Source organism: Podarcis gaigeae (genome assembly GCF_964106915.1).
Source record: "Podarcis gaigeae genome assembly, chromosome: 17".
Lineage (NCBI taxonomy): Eukaryota > Metazoa > Chordata > Lepidosauria > Squamata > Lacertidae > Podarcis > Podarcis gaigeae.
In genome coordinates, this window is record NC_139694.1 from 6668753 (window position 1) to 6685149 (window position 16397).

The 16397-nt window shown below is 44.1% G+C and overlaps 1 protein-coding gene across 1 annotated transcript in view; it reads left to right on the forward strand.

Annotated features, from left to right (window-relative positions):
- The window catches only part of LOC310835433 (uncharacterized protein), a gene marked incomplete at its 3' end in the record, with an annotated part of 64796 nt that overhangs the window by 3743 nt on the left and 44656 nt on the right, over positions 1-16397 (forward strand). Inside the window, exon 2 of the mRNA XM_083720066.1 lies at positions 2850-2907. Coding sequence (XP_083576192.1) covers positions 2850-2907 — 58 coding nt within the window. The remainder of the gene's footprint in view (positions 1-2849; positions 2908-16397) is intronic.

The window sequence follows — 16397 nt, forward strand, 5'->3', positions numbered from 1 at the left end:
AGAGGAACGTTTTTGCCTGGCACCTAAAAATATAAAATGACATAGCCAGGTGAACTTCCCTGGGGAGAGCATTGCACAAGCCACTACAGAGGAGGCCCGTTCTCGTGTTGCCACCCTCCAGACCTCCTGTGGAGGAGGCACATGAAGAAGGACCTCAGATAATGAACACAAAGTCTGGGATGGTTTATCGGCAGAATTATTGAAGGGGGGGGTAGATCCTCATATTGACACCTACAATATCTATCCCTGACACCTAATTTTAGCCCAATCATGCCCTTCATTGCCTCCTAAAAAACAGGGACTAAAGCGGGCCAGTGCCGGATTTATGTATAGGCTAAGTAGGCTGAAGCCTAGGGCCTCTAAATCTAGGGGGCCTCGCCAGCCCGCCCACTCCCCAGTGGGTAGTCTCCCCTCCCCCAAAATGGCAAACCCAAGACTTCATGTGAGGGCAGGACAACCCGGGCCTCTAAATCTAGGGGGCCTCACCAGCCTGCCCCTCTCCCCAGTGCCGCAGTCTCCCGTCTCCCAAAATTGGAAACCCAAGACTTCATGCAAGGGCAAGGAAACTCAGGCCCAGCAACTATGAGACTCAGGACTAGCCAGTAGGGGCCCAATTTGAAGAAGTGGGACCCAATTTTAGTGTTGTTGTTTTTTTGGTAGGGCCCCAGTTCACAGCCAAAGTCTGCAAAATCACATAGATATAAATAAAATCCATCTAGAGTGCCTTGGTGTGGGGGCCCCCTTAGGAGCAGCCCACAGGGCCCAATTTGGCCCAGTTGTTCTGATTGCCTTAAGGTCAGCCCAGATGAGACTGTGCAGGGGTTGGACTGACAAGCCCTGCAGTTTCTAGGTCCCTGGTGTCACCATTCAGAGTACAGACTCAAGGACTTGTAATGGAAATAAAGGGGGGCACTTATTGGAAATCAGTTTTGTCCCCTCCCCCCCAAACCCCGGGACGATGAGCCCAGCCACCTTTTATTCACAGTCGCATAAGCACTACACTACAGCATGGCCATAAAGCTGTACATTCAACCACTGAAATACACACCCAATATGTAGCAATGGAGATTTATGTTACTGCTTTATGAATGAACACGTTGTTTTATTAATGGACTCTGTATTTTTGGAATTACCTAAGAGCAACCAATAGGGAACTCTAGAATCTGCCAGCTAACCAGTTGGGTACTACCAAGCAGCGACCAGCAAGAAACGTTTGAGCTCAGCCTTTGCACCATTGACTGAACACCCCCTGCTGTGCAGATAATGGAGAAAGCTTCTAAATTGTATCCCTTCTTTCGTCCTGGCCAACTCTTACGCTGGTGTAGTCCTGCTCCATGTAGCTCCTGCCTTGTCATTTGATAGGGTGCCCACTTGCCCTCCTTCTTGACATGGAATGCTCTCTAGTGGAGTCTCCAGGTCCAATATAAATACCATAAGAAGGGAGAGCAGGGACCATGAAGTTCCCAACAACTGATAAGCAAGCAAACAAGTAAGCACACAGGTTACCTATGTCCTGGCCAGGCCTGCACCCAATTTTGTTGCTGTACACTCTTGTTTGTTCTCAGTAACAAAAAACATATTATCAACATATACAAGGAGAAAAGATGTTTTCCTACATTTGCAAGGAATTGTACAAAACAAAGTGGCACTAATAAGGAAAAGTTCCAGGGTGGCAACAGAAAGCAAATTAAAAATGCTTTTGCAGTTCATCAAAACTATCCAGCAACATCAAGTTATAGAAAAACTGGCGCTATTTCCCCCAAAGAGTTAAATGAGATTCAGGTGAGGGTCATATGCCTTGTCAATCCCAGCAGGTATATAACAGGAAGGCCGATGGCCTGCCCAATTATTTCCCCAAAGTGTTAAATGATAACTAATCAGAGGCAGCTACAGTTGCAAATGTCAACAAAATATCTGTGAAAGGAAGAGGAGCAGGTCTGCTCAAGTGTGTTGCAGGTAGAAATACTGTTTGTAATGAAGTGAGAGCTGTAGTTTTCTTGCTCGAATTAACAAATAAGAAAGTTTTGAGAATTTAAATTCTAGATTAAAATTGATTACTTAATTGAGAAGGGGATTGTAACAAAAACACTGGGTCCTAATTTGAATAGTAGAGTGCCTGGTATCTGGTGGGCTATCTCATCCTTTATTTCCACACTGTGGCTACAGACCAAATCATCTGTCAGGAGAGTTATGAGATTCGGGTGAGGGTCAGATGCCTTGCCAATCCCAGCAGGTATATAATAGGACGACCACCTCCGCCCTGGCCAGGCCTTCTTCATAAAGGATCACTTTGTGATGTTCTGAAAAATGGACCAGATGATACCCAGCCGAAGATGATGTAATCTAGGTCTTTGTGTGGAAAAAAAACCTTACAGACATGGCAGTTATGAATTGGGGGCTAGAATAGAACTAGATAGACACATAACCCTTGTGGACTCTGCCACCTGAGGCAGTTGCTTCACTTTGCCTCATGAGTGGACCGGCTTCGTAGGAGCATCTTGCTGTGGAGCTCTGCTGTGAGATCAGTAGATTTGCTTTGTTGGAGTTTTTGTAGGTTGTGCCTCCACCTATATTGCATCTGTATATTTATAAATAAACATGACATATTACAAAATGCCTTAAGCTTCCAAAGAGAACGAAACGTGGGCACTAAACTCACTGCTCAGACAAGTGGGATGCACATCACGATATCAAGTAACTGAGCAGAACTGAAAAACTTCTAACAGGAATGAACAGCTATTTCCCCAGGGAGTTACTCAGTCTAAGGGGGCTGGAAGGAGCTGCTTCCTAGGAAAGAGGTTGCAAGCCCCCCAAGGAGGTTATTAATTTTCCTTATCTTTCTGTTTCAGACACCACTTCTGCCTGTGCCATCAAAGCAGTTCAGGAGAGAGTTGACAGGCTCGAGAGGTATAGAAAATCGTGATAGAAAAATAACATTGCTTTTGACTGGTGCCTTGCATAGAAAATTTTGCACCTTGTGAAAGCTGTAATGGTCTTCACTTCCACATTACTGAAAACCTAATTGGTTGTTGCATTCCTCCACACCGTAGTTTGTGATTTGAATTGATGCAGTTTTTTGTAAAGTGTGGAGCTCAGTTTATGAAACACTGACTGCGTTGATTGCCTTGGGAGAAGATGTGGGGGTATTGTTCTGTTCTGAAAAGCGCTTTGCCCTCACTCGACCCCAGGGCAAATAAGGACACACAAGAGGTCACTGTGCAGACTAGAATGAGGAAAGTTACAGGCACTTGCCTGTGGAATGAGCACCATCTACTGGGCAATATTAATCCTGCCTTCCTAGCTTCATGCATGCCTGTTTAGATGGATTGGTTTTGTAACGGTCTGATAAAATTGTTTTATTGTCTGGTGATTATATTTCATCTCTTTGTATTTATTTGTTGTCGGCATCCTTAGGCAAGGGGGCTGTCGGCTGAAAGGTATGAATGTAAGCATAAGAAATAAGGTTGCAAAATATACTTATAGGGTTGCATCCAGTTGTGGCATGCTCAGGATAGAGCCACCGAAATTAGTCCTGGCTAAGTATGGAGACAAGAGACGCGGGTGGCGCTGTGGGTTAACCCACAGAGCCTAGGACTTGCCGATCAGAAGGTCGGTGGTTTGAATCCCCGCGACGGGGTGAGCTCCCGTTGCTCAGTCCCTGTTCCTGCCAACCTAGCAGTTCAAAAGCACGTCAAAGTGCAAGTACAGTGGTACCTCAGGTTACATACGCTTCAGGTTACAGACTCTGCTAACCCACAAATAGTGCTTCAGGTTAAGAACTTTGCTTCAGGATGAGAACAGAAATCATGCAGTGGTGGCGCGGCAGCAGCGGGAGGCCCCATTAGCTAAAGTGATGCTTCAGGTTAAGAACAGTTTCAGGTTAAGAACGGACCTCCAGAACGAATTAAGTACTTAACCCAAGGTACCACTGTAGAGCGGGAAGGTAAACGACGTTTCCATGCGCTGCTCTGGTTTGCCAGAAGCGGCTTAGTCATGCTGGCCACATGACCCAGAAGCTGTATGCCGGCTCCCTCGGCCAATAAAGCGAGATGAGCGCCGCAACCCCAGAGTCAGCCACAACTGGACCTAATGGTCAGGGGTTCCTTTACCTTTAAAGTATGGAGACAACCAGTGAAATCAATGCATGCATAAAATAAACTTACAGGAAAGTGCTTGAGCACAGCACTCAGGCACAGAGAGTTCACTTTTTATATATTTTTTAAAAATTATTTATACTTTTCAGATATATACACTTCACTGATTTATTTTTAATAACTTCTGCATATCCAAATTAACTTAACTTACTCACTTATTTATCTTTAAATATATACTCCTATGTAGCTGCAGGTTATTAAAATAATCCTGCCAATGTTTTTTATCTGTTTACAATTTATCTGTAAATATTCAATAAACCATTTCCATTCTTTTGTAAAAAAATTGTTATCTTGATTTCTTATTCTTATGGTAATTTTTGCCATTTCTGCATATTCCATAAGTTTTGTATCCATTCTTCCTTTGCTGGGACGACTTTCTTTCCATTTTGGGGCAAGTAACATTCTTGCTGCTGTAGTTGCATACATGAATCAATTTCTATACAATTTAGGTTGTTCTATCCCTATAATTCCCAAGAGAAAGGTTTCTGGTTTTCCTCCCAAACCTTATTTTAAACATCCTTTTCATTTCATTGTATATCATTTCCCAGTAAGTCTTACTACAAGACCACCACATATGATAAAAACAACCTTCCTTCTCTTTACATTTCCAGCACATATTTGATTCAGTTTTATACATTTCCCCAGTTTACTCAGTGTTATAGGCCCAGCTTAGTTTCTGGGCCCATTCAGAGTGGGGCTTTTTGCCTTCAAAGACCTTCATGGGTTCCAACTGAAGTACCATCCATCATAACTTATTCACACTGTTGAATTTATCTTAATGCTGCCAGCGTTTGCAGCTGCTCAGTTATTTCCCATATATTCCCATATATTCAATAAACATTTTCCAGTCCTTAGGTGCCTGAAGAAGAGGTTTCTCTGTTGGCAGACCTTGGGTGAGTTAACATTCTATGGCCTTTAACATTCCACAAACACATTTTAATGGCCTTTAATGCATATTAATACATACATTTTAATGGCCTTTAATACAAACACATATGTAATGAGGGTACCAGGCAGGTCTCCATGAGGAGAGCATTCCACAAATGGGGGGCCACCACAGAAAAGGCCTACTCTCATGTTGCCACCCTCAGGAAGTCTTGTGGAGGAGGTACATGAAGAAGGGCCTCAGATGATGATTGCAGGGTCTGGGTAGGTTCATATGGAGAGAGGTGGTCCTTGAGGTATTGTGGTTCTGAGCCACGTAGGACTTTATAGGACAAAACTAGCCCTTTGAATTGGGCACAGAAAGTGTGGGAGAAGCTGTGTGACATTAGACTCATGAGGTGGACTTGTATAAAGCTGGCCAAATTTTGTGATGAAGTGCTTAATGAATTTACTGGAAGAAGGGCAGTTAAATGCCCTGGATGGACTTTGTTCAATCTATTTTGTGTGTGTATGTGTTTGGGTAGGGCAAATGCAGGTGCGTGCTGTATTATTTGTGGCAAGACTTATGGTAACTAGGCATTGGGAATATATGGAAGGATCCTCTCTGATGAATCGGTGTAATAAGGGCTGGAAATTGGCACTTGCTGAGAAATGCACAATAAACTTAGAATGGCACAAGGTATAAAACAAAAGGACTCCTTTATGGTAGAGCAGTACGGTTTTATTATGCATACAGCGAAGAATGATTATGAAGGACTTCATAAAAGCAGTTTTGGTTGGTTTGACTACTTTTTGTCTTATGTTTTGTGGACCTTGTGAATTTGTATATATGATGGAGACATGAATGGACTTCAGATTTGAATGCAGACTTTATTTCTCAGGGAGAAATCTATTAATATATATACTGTATATGCCATAAATGTATGGTGTGTGTACACAGCCCCCTTCTCTCTTTCACATTTGTGCTCTCGCACTATGCACACATGTCAGGCTTCGGCGAATCGGATCCCTCCCCTGGTGGCAGTAAATAAGCAGATCAAATGAAAGGAGCGTTCTTACCAGATAAGTTCTCTAATAATCACAGCGAGAGACAAAGGAATGCATATCTCTCTAGAAATAGTGTTGCTCCCACTAAAGGCTCACCTCCTCCGTCCCCATTAATTTATGTCACTTCTGCGTTGGGTAATCTGAGTTTGTTGCTGCTGTGCTTTCTGTTCTGTCACTCTCAAAGCCAGTCTAGTCTTAGCTGAAGGGGGGTCAGGAACGCTGTACAAGTACACTGAATCTGCCAGCTGTCTCTCTCCTGGTGTTTCCTCTTCTAGCTGTTCCTCACCCAGTATTTCCCAGCTTTCCCCCTTTGGACTATGCCCCTCTGCAAACCACTGTTCTAAGTCAATACTGTCCTCCTGCTCTTGGGAAGGTTCAGGAAAAGGGTGTGTGTGTGTGTGTGTGTGTGCTCCCACCATTTCTCCTCAGTCTAGCCCCTGACAACACAGTAACACACACACAACACACATGCTTACTAAACAAATAAGCAGACCTCTCTCCCCCTCTCCCTCTCTCTCCTTGTCCATGCTTCTGTTTCTTTCATGCTTTGTAGGCATGGGTCTGAGCGGTTTTGCCTTTACCCCGCTTTCCACTACTAAATCAGAACAAACAGCAACCTGCAGAAAACCCAACTGCAGTTTGTTCCAGTTCAGCGCTAGAGATAGGGTTTCCCTGGGGGACAGTGGTAGGGCAAAGGGAAGTGTGGATAAGACCCTCCTCCCCCAGAACATAGATATTGGCAAAACAACAACAACATAGCACTCTCTTCTCTTCCTCCTCACTGTGATGGGAAGGAGACAGTGGCGTAGCACAGGGGCAGTTGCTCCGGGTGAAAAATTCTTATGGGTGCAAAATTTCAACATGCGGTGCTGCCTCAACACACCTGTGCACTTCCATTGATGGGCTCTGTTGAAAATGGCTTCTCCATGCAAACCAGGAATTGACCTCTCCGGACAATGAAATGCCTCTTTTTTTCCTATCTCTGCAGCTGCAGTCTCCTAGATGACACCGACACTGTTCGGCAGTTGAATGCGCATGTGTACTCTGTCCGTTTCCCTTGGAATAAAAAACCCAAACAAACCAGTATTTGAAGGTAGAGCCTAGAATATGTCTGGACGTCCAGGAGGCTAGAGCCCAGCAGGAGCCAGGCAGTTTCTGCCTGATCTAGATGATGGTGGAACAGTTTGTTCATCTAGGTTTTCACCCAAGATAATGGCAAACAGGGTTCGGAATGCCTCAAGGACTGCCTCTTTCCGTATGAACCTACCTGGATGCTGAGATCATCCTCTGAGGCCCTTTTTTGTGTGCCTCCTCCACGAGTGGAAAATGGGCCTTTTCGGCAGTGGCTCCTCATTTGTGGAATGCTCTCCCCAGGGAGGTACGCCTGATGCCTTCATTATACACCTTCAGGTGCCAGGCAAAAACGTTCCTCTTTAACCAAGCCTTTGGCTGATTGACATCCAATGTCCTTTTAAAATGTGTTGCGGAGGGGGCTCATTGGGTTGTTTTTCTTTTTGTTACGTATTTTGTGTTTTCATACTGTGATTTTATGTTGTAACTGCCCTGAGACCTGTGGCTATAGGGCGGTTTAAATAATAATAATAATAATAATAATAATAATAATAATAATGATGATGATGATGATGTTTGTGTTGGAGCTCTTTTAGAAATGCAACCAGATTCATTGCAAGACTAAACATTCTATTAAACATTATTCAGTTCAAACAGCATTAAATAAATACAGTGTAAATCTGTTAGAGAAGGGCCTTCAACAACATATGATGGATCACTCAGATAGTGATCTTCTGTCCGTTGAGTATGAGTGTCCCTCACAATTCATACGAGAAAAGCTATAACCAAGTAGCCACCAGAGGACAGTATATGCCAAGTTATCACCAGCAGTGGCCGCCCCCCCCCCCATCTAATTTGGAATCTCCTCAGAATACTTCCTGGCAGAAATGTTAATGGACAAGTTTATTACACAAGTCACACTACCTTATCTCCATGAATTAGGTGGAATAGAAACTGTACTGATGAGAGAACCTTTATTGAGGGTCAAATGAGATGTTAAGTGCAGAGATGAAACTGGAAATCCAGGGCAAAAATGTAAATGTAAAATGTATGTGTGTTGTGGTTTTGGAAGGAAGGAACACAGAGTGGGGTAATATGTGTCTTTCCTGCCTCCCAAGTCCCTGGCTTTGTGTTGGGAGAAAAGCAGCTGGAAGAGGGGAGAGAAGGGGCATGTGGGTTGTTGTTGTTGTTTAGTCGTTTAGTCATGTCCGCCTCCGCGCTTGGTAAGTCTATGTTTGCTGAAGAAGCACATAAACTGCTTTTGGGGAAAACAAGTAATTTTACTTTTGCATTTTGAAACTGTCAGGTAATACTAGATGATGATGATGAAGATGATACACACCATCCTCTATCTGTCAGGGACTGGGCAGAGGAGGAATGGTGGAGATCGCCTCGCCAGCCTGACCCTTCCAGAGAGGAAGACAGTTCAGAATTACAACAGGAGTTTGAGGGAAGTCGAAGCTCAGAAGCAGATGAGGAGAAAATCTGGGAAATAATGGGAGCCATCCTGATGACATTGTTGTTGTTGTTTAGTCATTTAGTCGTGTCCGCCTCTTCGTGACCCCATGGACCCGAGCACGCCAGACACTCCTGTCTTCCACTGCCTCCCGCAGTTTGGTCAAACTCATGTTTGTAGCTTCGAGAACACCATCCAACCACCTCGTCCTCTGTCGTCCCCTTCTCCTTGTGCCCTCCATCTTTCCCAACATCAGGGTCTTTTCCAGGGAGTCTTGTCTTCTCATGAGGTGGCCAAAGTATTGGAGCCTCAGCTTCAGGATCTGTCCTTCCAGTGAGCACTCAGGGCTGATTTCCTTCAGAATGGAGAGGTTTGATCTTCTTGCAGTCCATGGGACTCTCAAGAGTCTCCTCCAGCACCATAATTCAAAAGCATCAATTGTGGGTTAAGCATCATCATGTGGGTTAAGCACCTACATTTCTTTTCACCAAACTGCACCATCACCCACAACATTTTGATATTTGACCTCTACCAAATCGGAGAGACAATGGGGCACACCTCCCAGGGTGAAGTCAAACACCTGCATTAGCAGCACCGAAGTGACCTCTGTGGCCAGGCACAAGACTGGTGTGTGTGCATGGAGGTCCTGGACTGCCCAGATGACAAGATTCTGCTCTCGGTCTCGCTGATGTGTTCCAAAGACAGCAAAACAATATGTTTGGCCCCGGCTTGGTTGCCGAAGTTGCTGGAAGGAGATATACAGGGATGCAGGTGGTGCTGTGGTCTAAACCACTGAAGAAGAAGAAGAAGAAGAAGAGGAGGAGGAGGAGGAGGAGGAGGAGTTTGGATTTGATTTCCCGCTTTATCACTACCCTAAGGAGTCTCAAAGCGGCTGACAATCTCCTTTCCCTTCCTCCCCCACAACAAACACACCGTGAGATGAGTGAGGCTGAGAGACTTCAGAGAAGTGTGACTGGCCCAAGGTCACCCAGCAGCTGCATGTGGAAGAGCGGGGAAGCGAACCCAGTTCACCAGATTACGAGTCCACTGTTCTTAACCACTACACCACACTGGCTCTCCACACTGAGCCTCTTGGGCTTCGAATTTGTCCCGTTTCTTTGTCCCAGCTCCTGCCAACCTAGCAGTTCAAAAGCACGCCAGTGCAAGTAGATAAATAGGTAGCGCTGTGGCAGGAAGGTAAACGGCGTTTCTGTGCGCTCTGGTTTCCGTCACAGTGTCCCATTGCACCAAAAGCGGTTTACATGACCTGGAAATCTGTCTGTGGACAAAGGCCGGCTCCCTCGGCCTGAAAGCAAGATGAGCACCGCAACCCCATAATCGCCATTGACTGGACTTAACTGTCTAGGGGTCCTTTATATATATATTTTTACAAGGTTCTATGCAACCCCAGCAACTCTACTCTGGATTGGTGTAGGGTTTATGCCTTAGCGTTTTCTTCTCCTGAAGTTATCCTGTAAGGCGTTGGAGGCTTAGGAACAGAGTTTTCCTTCTCCTAGATGGGCTACCTTCCCAAGTGGACGAGCCCCAAATGCCCCACACTACTCTCTAGAGCACATTCAGAAACCACCTTCTTGACCATTGGACCCACTATTCTTCTCATCCACATAGTCTGCCCTAACTCACAGAAGGTTTGAGACCCATTGGCTACCCTCATCTGCTTTAGCCGGCCACATTAGCATATAATGCACAATGTGAATGTACACTTTGCACAGTGTGGATGTACATTTGCGCCCACCATTCCATGGTCTGTGAAAGTATTACTGGGGTCTTCAGTCAGGTTCTGGTAAAAGGTTATTTTATCAATTTCAATGAGGAGTCATAATTTGCTATTTACTTTTTGGTTACAGTGGTACCTCAGGTTAAGAACTTAATTCGTTCTGGAAGTCCGTTCTTAACCTGAAACTGTTCTTAACCTGAAGCACCATTTTAGCTAATGGGGCCTCCTGCTGCTGCCATGCCGCCAGAGCACGATTTCTGTTCTGATCCTGAAGCAAAGTTCTTAACCCAAGGTACTATTTCTGGGTTAGCGGAGTCTGTAACCTGAAGCATCTGTAACCCGAGGTACCACTGTACTTGACTGGCCACATTGCACGATAGACAGGCGGTCAGCTCTTGAAGCAGACTGGAGGCTGTGACTACCTCTCTAATTTGATTCTATCTCACTGGTTTAGCCAGCTCTGTAATAATCATGGATCTATTTCGAGTTTCCCTTTGCAGAAACCCATTTGGGATTCAGCTCCACATATTTTTTATCGATCTCAACTCTCATGCAAGCAAGTGCCTTATTCTAATCTCCTCATTTTGAGCAGCATTACCTGCTAGATTTGCTACTTTATAAACTCGGTCTCATCTCGAAGTTTCGGAGGCCCAATTTGAGAGCTTCCCAAGTTTGCAATGACAGAAAGGAGCCACTGTACTCCCAAATCTCTTACACACATCATCATAAAGCCTGAATTTATGTGTCGTCTAATGAAATATTTTCCATTCTGCTCGACTTTACTGCTTCATTACGGGCAGGACTTTCCAATCCATCACCCACCTAAAACCGCGGCAGTGATATTCGGCTATTGATTTTCCTCCTCCAGGGATCATAGGGAGAACTCTGTGTGGGTTTTTAAAAGAAGGCACAGTGTAATAATCCCGAGAGAATGATTCATGTCTACTCAAAAGTAATTTCCACTGAGTTCAATAATAATTACTCCAAGGTAGGTATACATATGAGTGCAGTCCAACCATTCTTCTGGCAACTGCACATCAAGACAGAACTGGGATTTGGTACCTTGGTTCTCAAACATCTTGGTTCCTGTCAGGGAACTGCCATCGGAGCCAGAGGGAGAGGCAAGGCTCCAGAGCGATGCTGGAGAGGGGCCCAGCAGGGAGAGAGGAAGCTCATCTGCTGGGGAAGGAAATCAGCGCAACACCAGGGGTGAAGGGGGGGCAGGTGGGGGAATCGGAGAGAAGGCTCCAGGACTCTTCCCCGGAGACCAGTGGGGAGAGCACGGGTACTCCACTGCCCACACCCTCCCTGCGCAGAAGACTTCCACGCAGGGAGAGTAGGAGGAGACTTGGCATCAAAGAACTTCTTTGCTGGAAGAAGTTCAAGAAACGCCCACTGACAGATTCTGCCAGCGACTGAAACAGCCACGAAGTGAAGGGCTGTCCAGACAGAAAGGGTTCAACCAGGTAACCTAGCCAAGAGTGGCGGCAACTTACGCACGAGCAACCCCTAGAACCATTACAGTTCCCAAATGCTGAAAACCCGGAAGTAAGTGTTCCGGTTTTCAAACGTTTTTCAGAAGCCAAACGTCCGATGCGGCTGTCAGGTATTGTTTCCAGGGCGCCTGCACCAATCAGAAGCTGAGCCTTGGTTTTTGAACATTTCGGAAGTCAACGGACTTCCAGAACGGATTACGTTTGGCACTTTTGTTTTTGAAGCTTTTTTGGTTAATTTGTTTTTGTGACTGTGTGGAACCCTGTTCAGCTACTGATTGATTGACTGTGTGACTGCAGAAATGGATAAAAGCCCCCCATCCAAACAATGAGTATCTTCAGTGCGGGTAGAAAAAATAAAAATAAAATAATTTTTATCATCTACAATACTGTCTTATTTATTTTATAGACTTCTGGAGGCGGCGCGAAACAGCAATGGCGGTCCTCTTCGCGCTGTGAAGAGGGGCTCCGCGAAAAAGGGTCGTCCGCTGCGGCAAAGCGGAGACCCATCAAGAAAAACCGCAGGCAGAGCGAGCCTGCGGCCGTGGGACTCGGCGGGCGCCTTGAGCCCCCCCAGAAGCGGAGAAGGAGCCTCGTAAGAGGCTCCGGAACGTGAAAGGGGGAGCGGCGCTGTGAGTTCATCGCTCTTTTCGTGGAAGCAAAGCCGCGCTGCTGCTGCTGATGAGCGCTGACCTTTCTTCTTGAAAATATCGGAATTGGAGCAACATACCCGTGAGTAAGGGGTTTAAATTCCTAACTAAATTGGAGAAATTCGGCTGAAAACGGGAGGCGAGTAACAGGAAGTCCGCCTCCCGACTCTGCTAATTAGATCAAAGCAAGGGCTCTGAAGCGAGCTGAAGTGTTTAAAAGGGATTGTAAAAGTGGAAGAAAGAGTGCATTGATAGACTTTGCATTTTGAGGATAAAAGGGAAAGAATTGTGAAATTTATGGACTTTTGCCCTCTGGAACTGTCCCCCTATTTTTGAGCTAAACGGAGTTAAAAGGGGTAACCCCGTCATCGGGCTGCCAGTGTATAGAAGAGAACTGTCAAACTGCTGTCAAATTGACGACATTGTAGCAGAGATTCAAACTGTTGCATAGACTGAGATATTAACGTTTAACATTGTTGCTGGGACCTCTCTTGACACCTTGTGGCTGGATTCTAAGAGACTGGAAGCTTTGGAAACCTTCGTTTTGTGTTTTGGAACTACAAAAATTTAACATGGGGAATATAGGAACTTCAATGGCGGAAAATAGTTCCTTCCTTCTTTGAAACTTTGAAATACTCCCCCTAGAGGACTGTGGAAGTATAGTGGCCTGGGAATTGAACTTTATTGAAACTCTTTGTGGTTTAATTGTTTATACTTTGGACTTGTCTTTCTCATGGGACAAAAGATCATTCGACCTTGAACGGAGGCAGGTGTGGAATGAGCGGCTCAGGGAGAACAAGAGCAGCTAAAGCCAAAGATAAAGAAAAAGAGAAAAAATCTGGGCAACTCATGCAAACAACTTTAACTCACCATCGCAGATCATCCGTCCCAACTGTGCTGACAGCACAGGAGGTGGAATTTGTACAGCCTGCTGCAGAAGATATGGCAACTGGAGGATCTGAAACAGTTTTGAAACAAATTTTGGAACAACTGGCAGTTTTAAATCAAAAAGTGGATAATCAAACATCAAAAATTGACCAAGCCACATCCTCTATTGGCAAATTAACTGAACAGGTTTCGCAGCATACCCAGGCAATTGAGAAACTGCAAGGAGCTACGGCAGAAAACTACAAATTAGCTGTGGAAGCCAATCAAAAAGCAGAACAGGCGAATATAAAGGTTGATGAGATTAAAGGGGAAGTAAGGCCTCTGAAAAGACAGGTAGGGGAACAACAAGCCTACCTGTCATTGGTTGAATTGAAAAGTAAAGAAAATAATCTCAGGATAAGGGCTATCCCGGAACTGGAGAAAGACAACCTAGAGGGATTTCTGACACTTTTGTTCTCCAAATTCTGGGGAATTGAGGAAGAAAAGGACTTTAAAATTGTGACAGCCTTTAGACTGGGAAGATCTGTAAAGAAAGACAAGTCCAGAGACTGCTTAGTTATTCTGAGATCAAGAGAAGAGAGGGATAAGATATTAGGCCTACATTTCAAGAAATCTTTGGAGATAGAAGGCAAAAAGGCTGAAATTTACAGAGATATACCCAAATATCTCTTGGAACTTAGGACTGCCTATATAGACTTGACTAAATTGTTGAGACACAACGGAATTCCTTATAGGTGGGAGTTTCCACAAGGACTATCATTTACTTACAAAGGAAGGAAAATAAAAATTAAATCACCTGAAGACCAGCAGAAGTTCCTATACGACCACGAGGAGGACCTGCAAAAAGGAGCTGCAGCTTCTTGGCCTCCACCACCACCGGGACCACCTTCAAAAGTTACACCACCTGGATCTGGACCAGCACTACCACCTCCGGGATCGGAGGGAAACTTAGATACCCCATTGTAGGACCCGCCAACTGAACCAGGATGTCTCTGCAGCTTCTTAGCTGGAATATAAATGGCGGAAACTCCCCGGAGAAAAGAAGAAAAGTTTTTCACATCTTGAAAAAGGAACAATTGGACGTTATTTGCCTACAAGAAACACATGTGACAAGGCTCCACAGAAAAGTGCTAATTAATAAAAGACTAGGCCAAGAATTTATTTCTTCGGATAAAGTTAAGAAAAGAGGAGTGGTGATATATGCAAAGGAGAGCCTGTCACCGAAATTCTTATTTAAAGATGAACATGGCCGAATTTTGGCGATTGAAATACAGACACAAGGAGAAAAATTTTTGATATTAGGAATATACGCTCCAAATGAGGGAAAATCGGAATTTTTCAGGAAGCTGCATGAGACTATGCTGGATTACTTGGACTACAATAACATCATTATTTTGGGTGATATGAATGGGGTTGTGTCGGTAAACATGGATAAGTCACAAAGTGTCAACATATCGAAAGATGGCAGACTACCTAAAACTTTTTTTGAAATGACTGACAATATGGATTTAATTGACATATGGAGGGTTAAGAACCCTCTAGGGAAAGAAGGAACTTTCTTTTCTGAAGCTCATCTGACATGGACACGAATCGACCAAATATGGACAACTAGAGGACTGGTACCTAAGACTAGAAAAGTGGAAATCTGCCCAAAAACTTGCTCCGACCATAACGCTTTGAAAGTGGAATTGAGACTAAATACAACCGGATCCTTTAGATGGAAAATGAATGACACCATATTAAGAGACCAGGAGATTGTGAAGAAGGCCCAAAAAACTTTAAAGGACTATTTTGAGATAAATTTGAATACCACTGTGGAAAAAAGAATAATCTGGGACGCAAGTAAAGCAGTCATGAGAGGGTTTCTAATACAACAAAACACGATTAAGAAAAGACTCTGGAATGAAAAGAAGGAGAAGATATTGGAGAAAATAAGAGAAGGAGAGAAAAAATTAAGATCTAGGCCTAAGTCGAAGGATGTGCTAAGAGAAGTGAAATTTTTCCAGGCGCAATACTCGAATTTGATAAATCAAGAGGTGGAATGGAAAATTAAACAAATGAAACAAAGATCCTTTGAATCGGCGAATAAGTGTGGGAAACTGCTAGCATGGCAGTTGAAAAAGAGACAAAAACTTAATATAGTTACAAATCTAGAGATTGAAGGGAGAATGGTTCAGAAACCTGAGGAAATTAGAAAGTGTTTCCAGAGATATTTCAAAGAACTTTACTCACAAGGGCCGCAAAAAGCTTCCGAGGTGGATCAATTTCTTAAAACTAATGGATTACAAAAAATATCCCAGGAAATGAGAACAATCCTGAATTGTAACATCACACAGCAAGAAATTGAAAGTGCCATTCAGAATCTCCAATTGGGCAAATCTCCAGGCCCTGATGGACTAACCTCCAAATACTACAAGGTTTTAAAGGATTATTTGATACAACCCTTGATGGAGGTTTGTAACCAGATCATGGAGGGGAGGAAGGCACCGGAAACGTGGAAAGAAGCTTTCATCACATGGATACCTAAACTAGAAACTGAAAAGACTCAGCTTAAGAACTACCGCCCCATCTCACTCCTAAATGTGGATTACAAAATTTTTGCGGATATCCTGGCAAATAGATTTAAAAAAGTATTAAATGAAGTGATCCATAAGGACCAGGCTGGCTTTCTCCCTGGTAGGCATTTGTTTGATAATACAAGAAACATTATTGATATTTTGGAGCTTCTACAAACAAATCTTAACACTAGAGCGGTCTTAATTTTTATTGATGCAGAGAAGGCCTTTGATAATATTTCTTGGATGTTTATGAAGAAAAATTTGGAAGGGATGGGAGTGGGGCGGGGGTTTGAAAATGGTATAGAAGCAATCTATTCAGAACAAAAAGCGAAATTGATTGTAAACAATGTGGTGACAGAGGAGTTTAAAATTGAAAAAGGGACACGCCAGGGGTGCCCCCTATCCCCCCTATTGTTTATTTCAGTTCTGGAGGTGTTGCTAAACATGATTAGAAAGG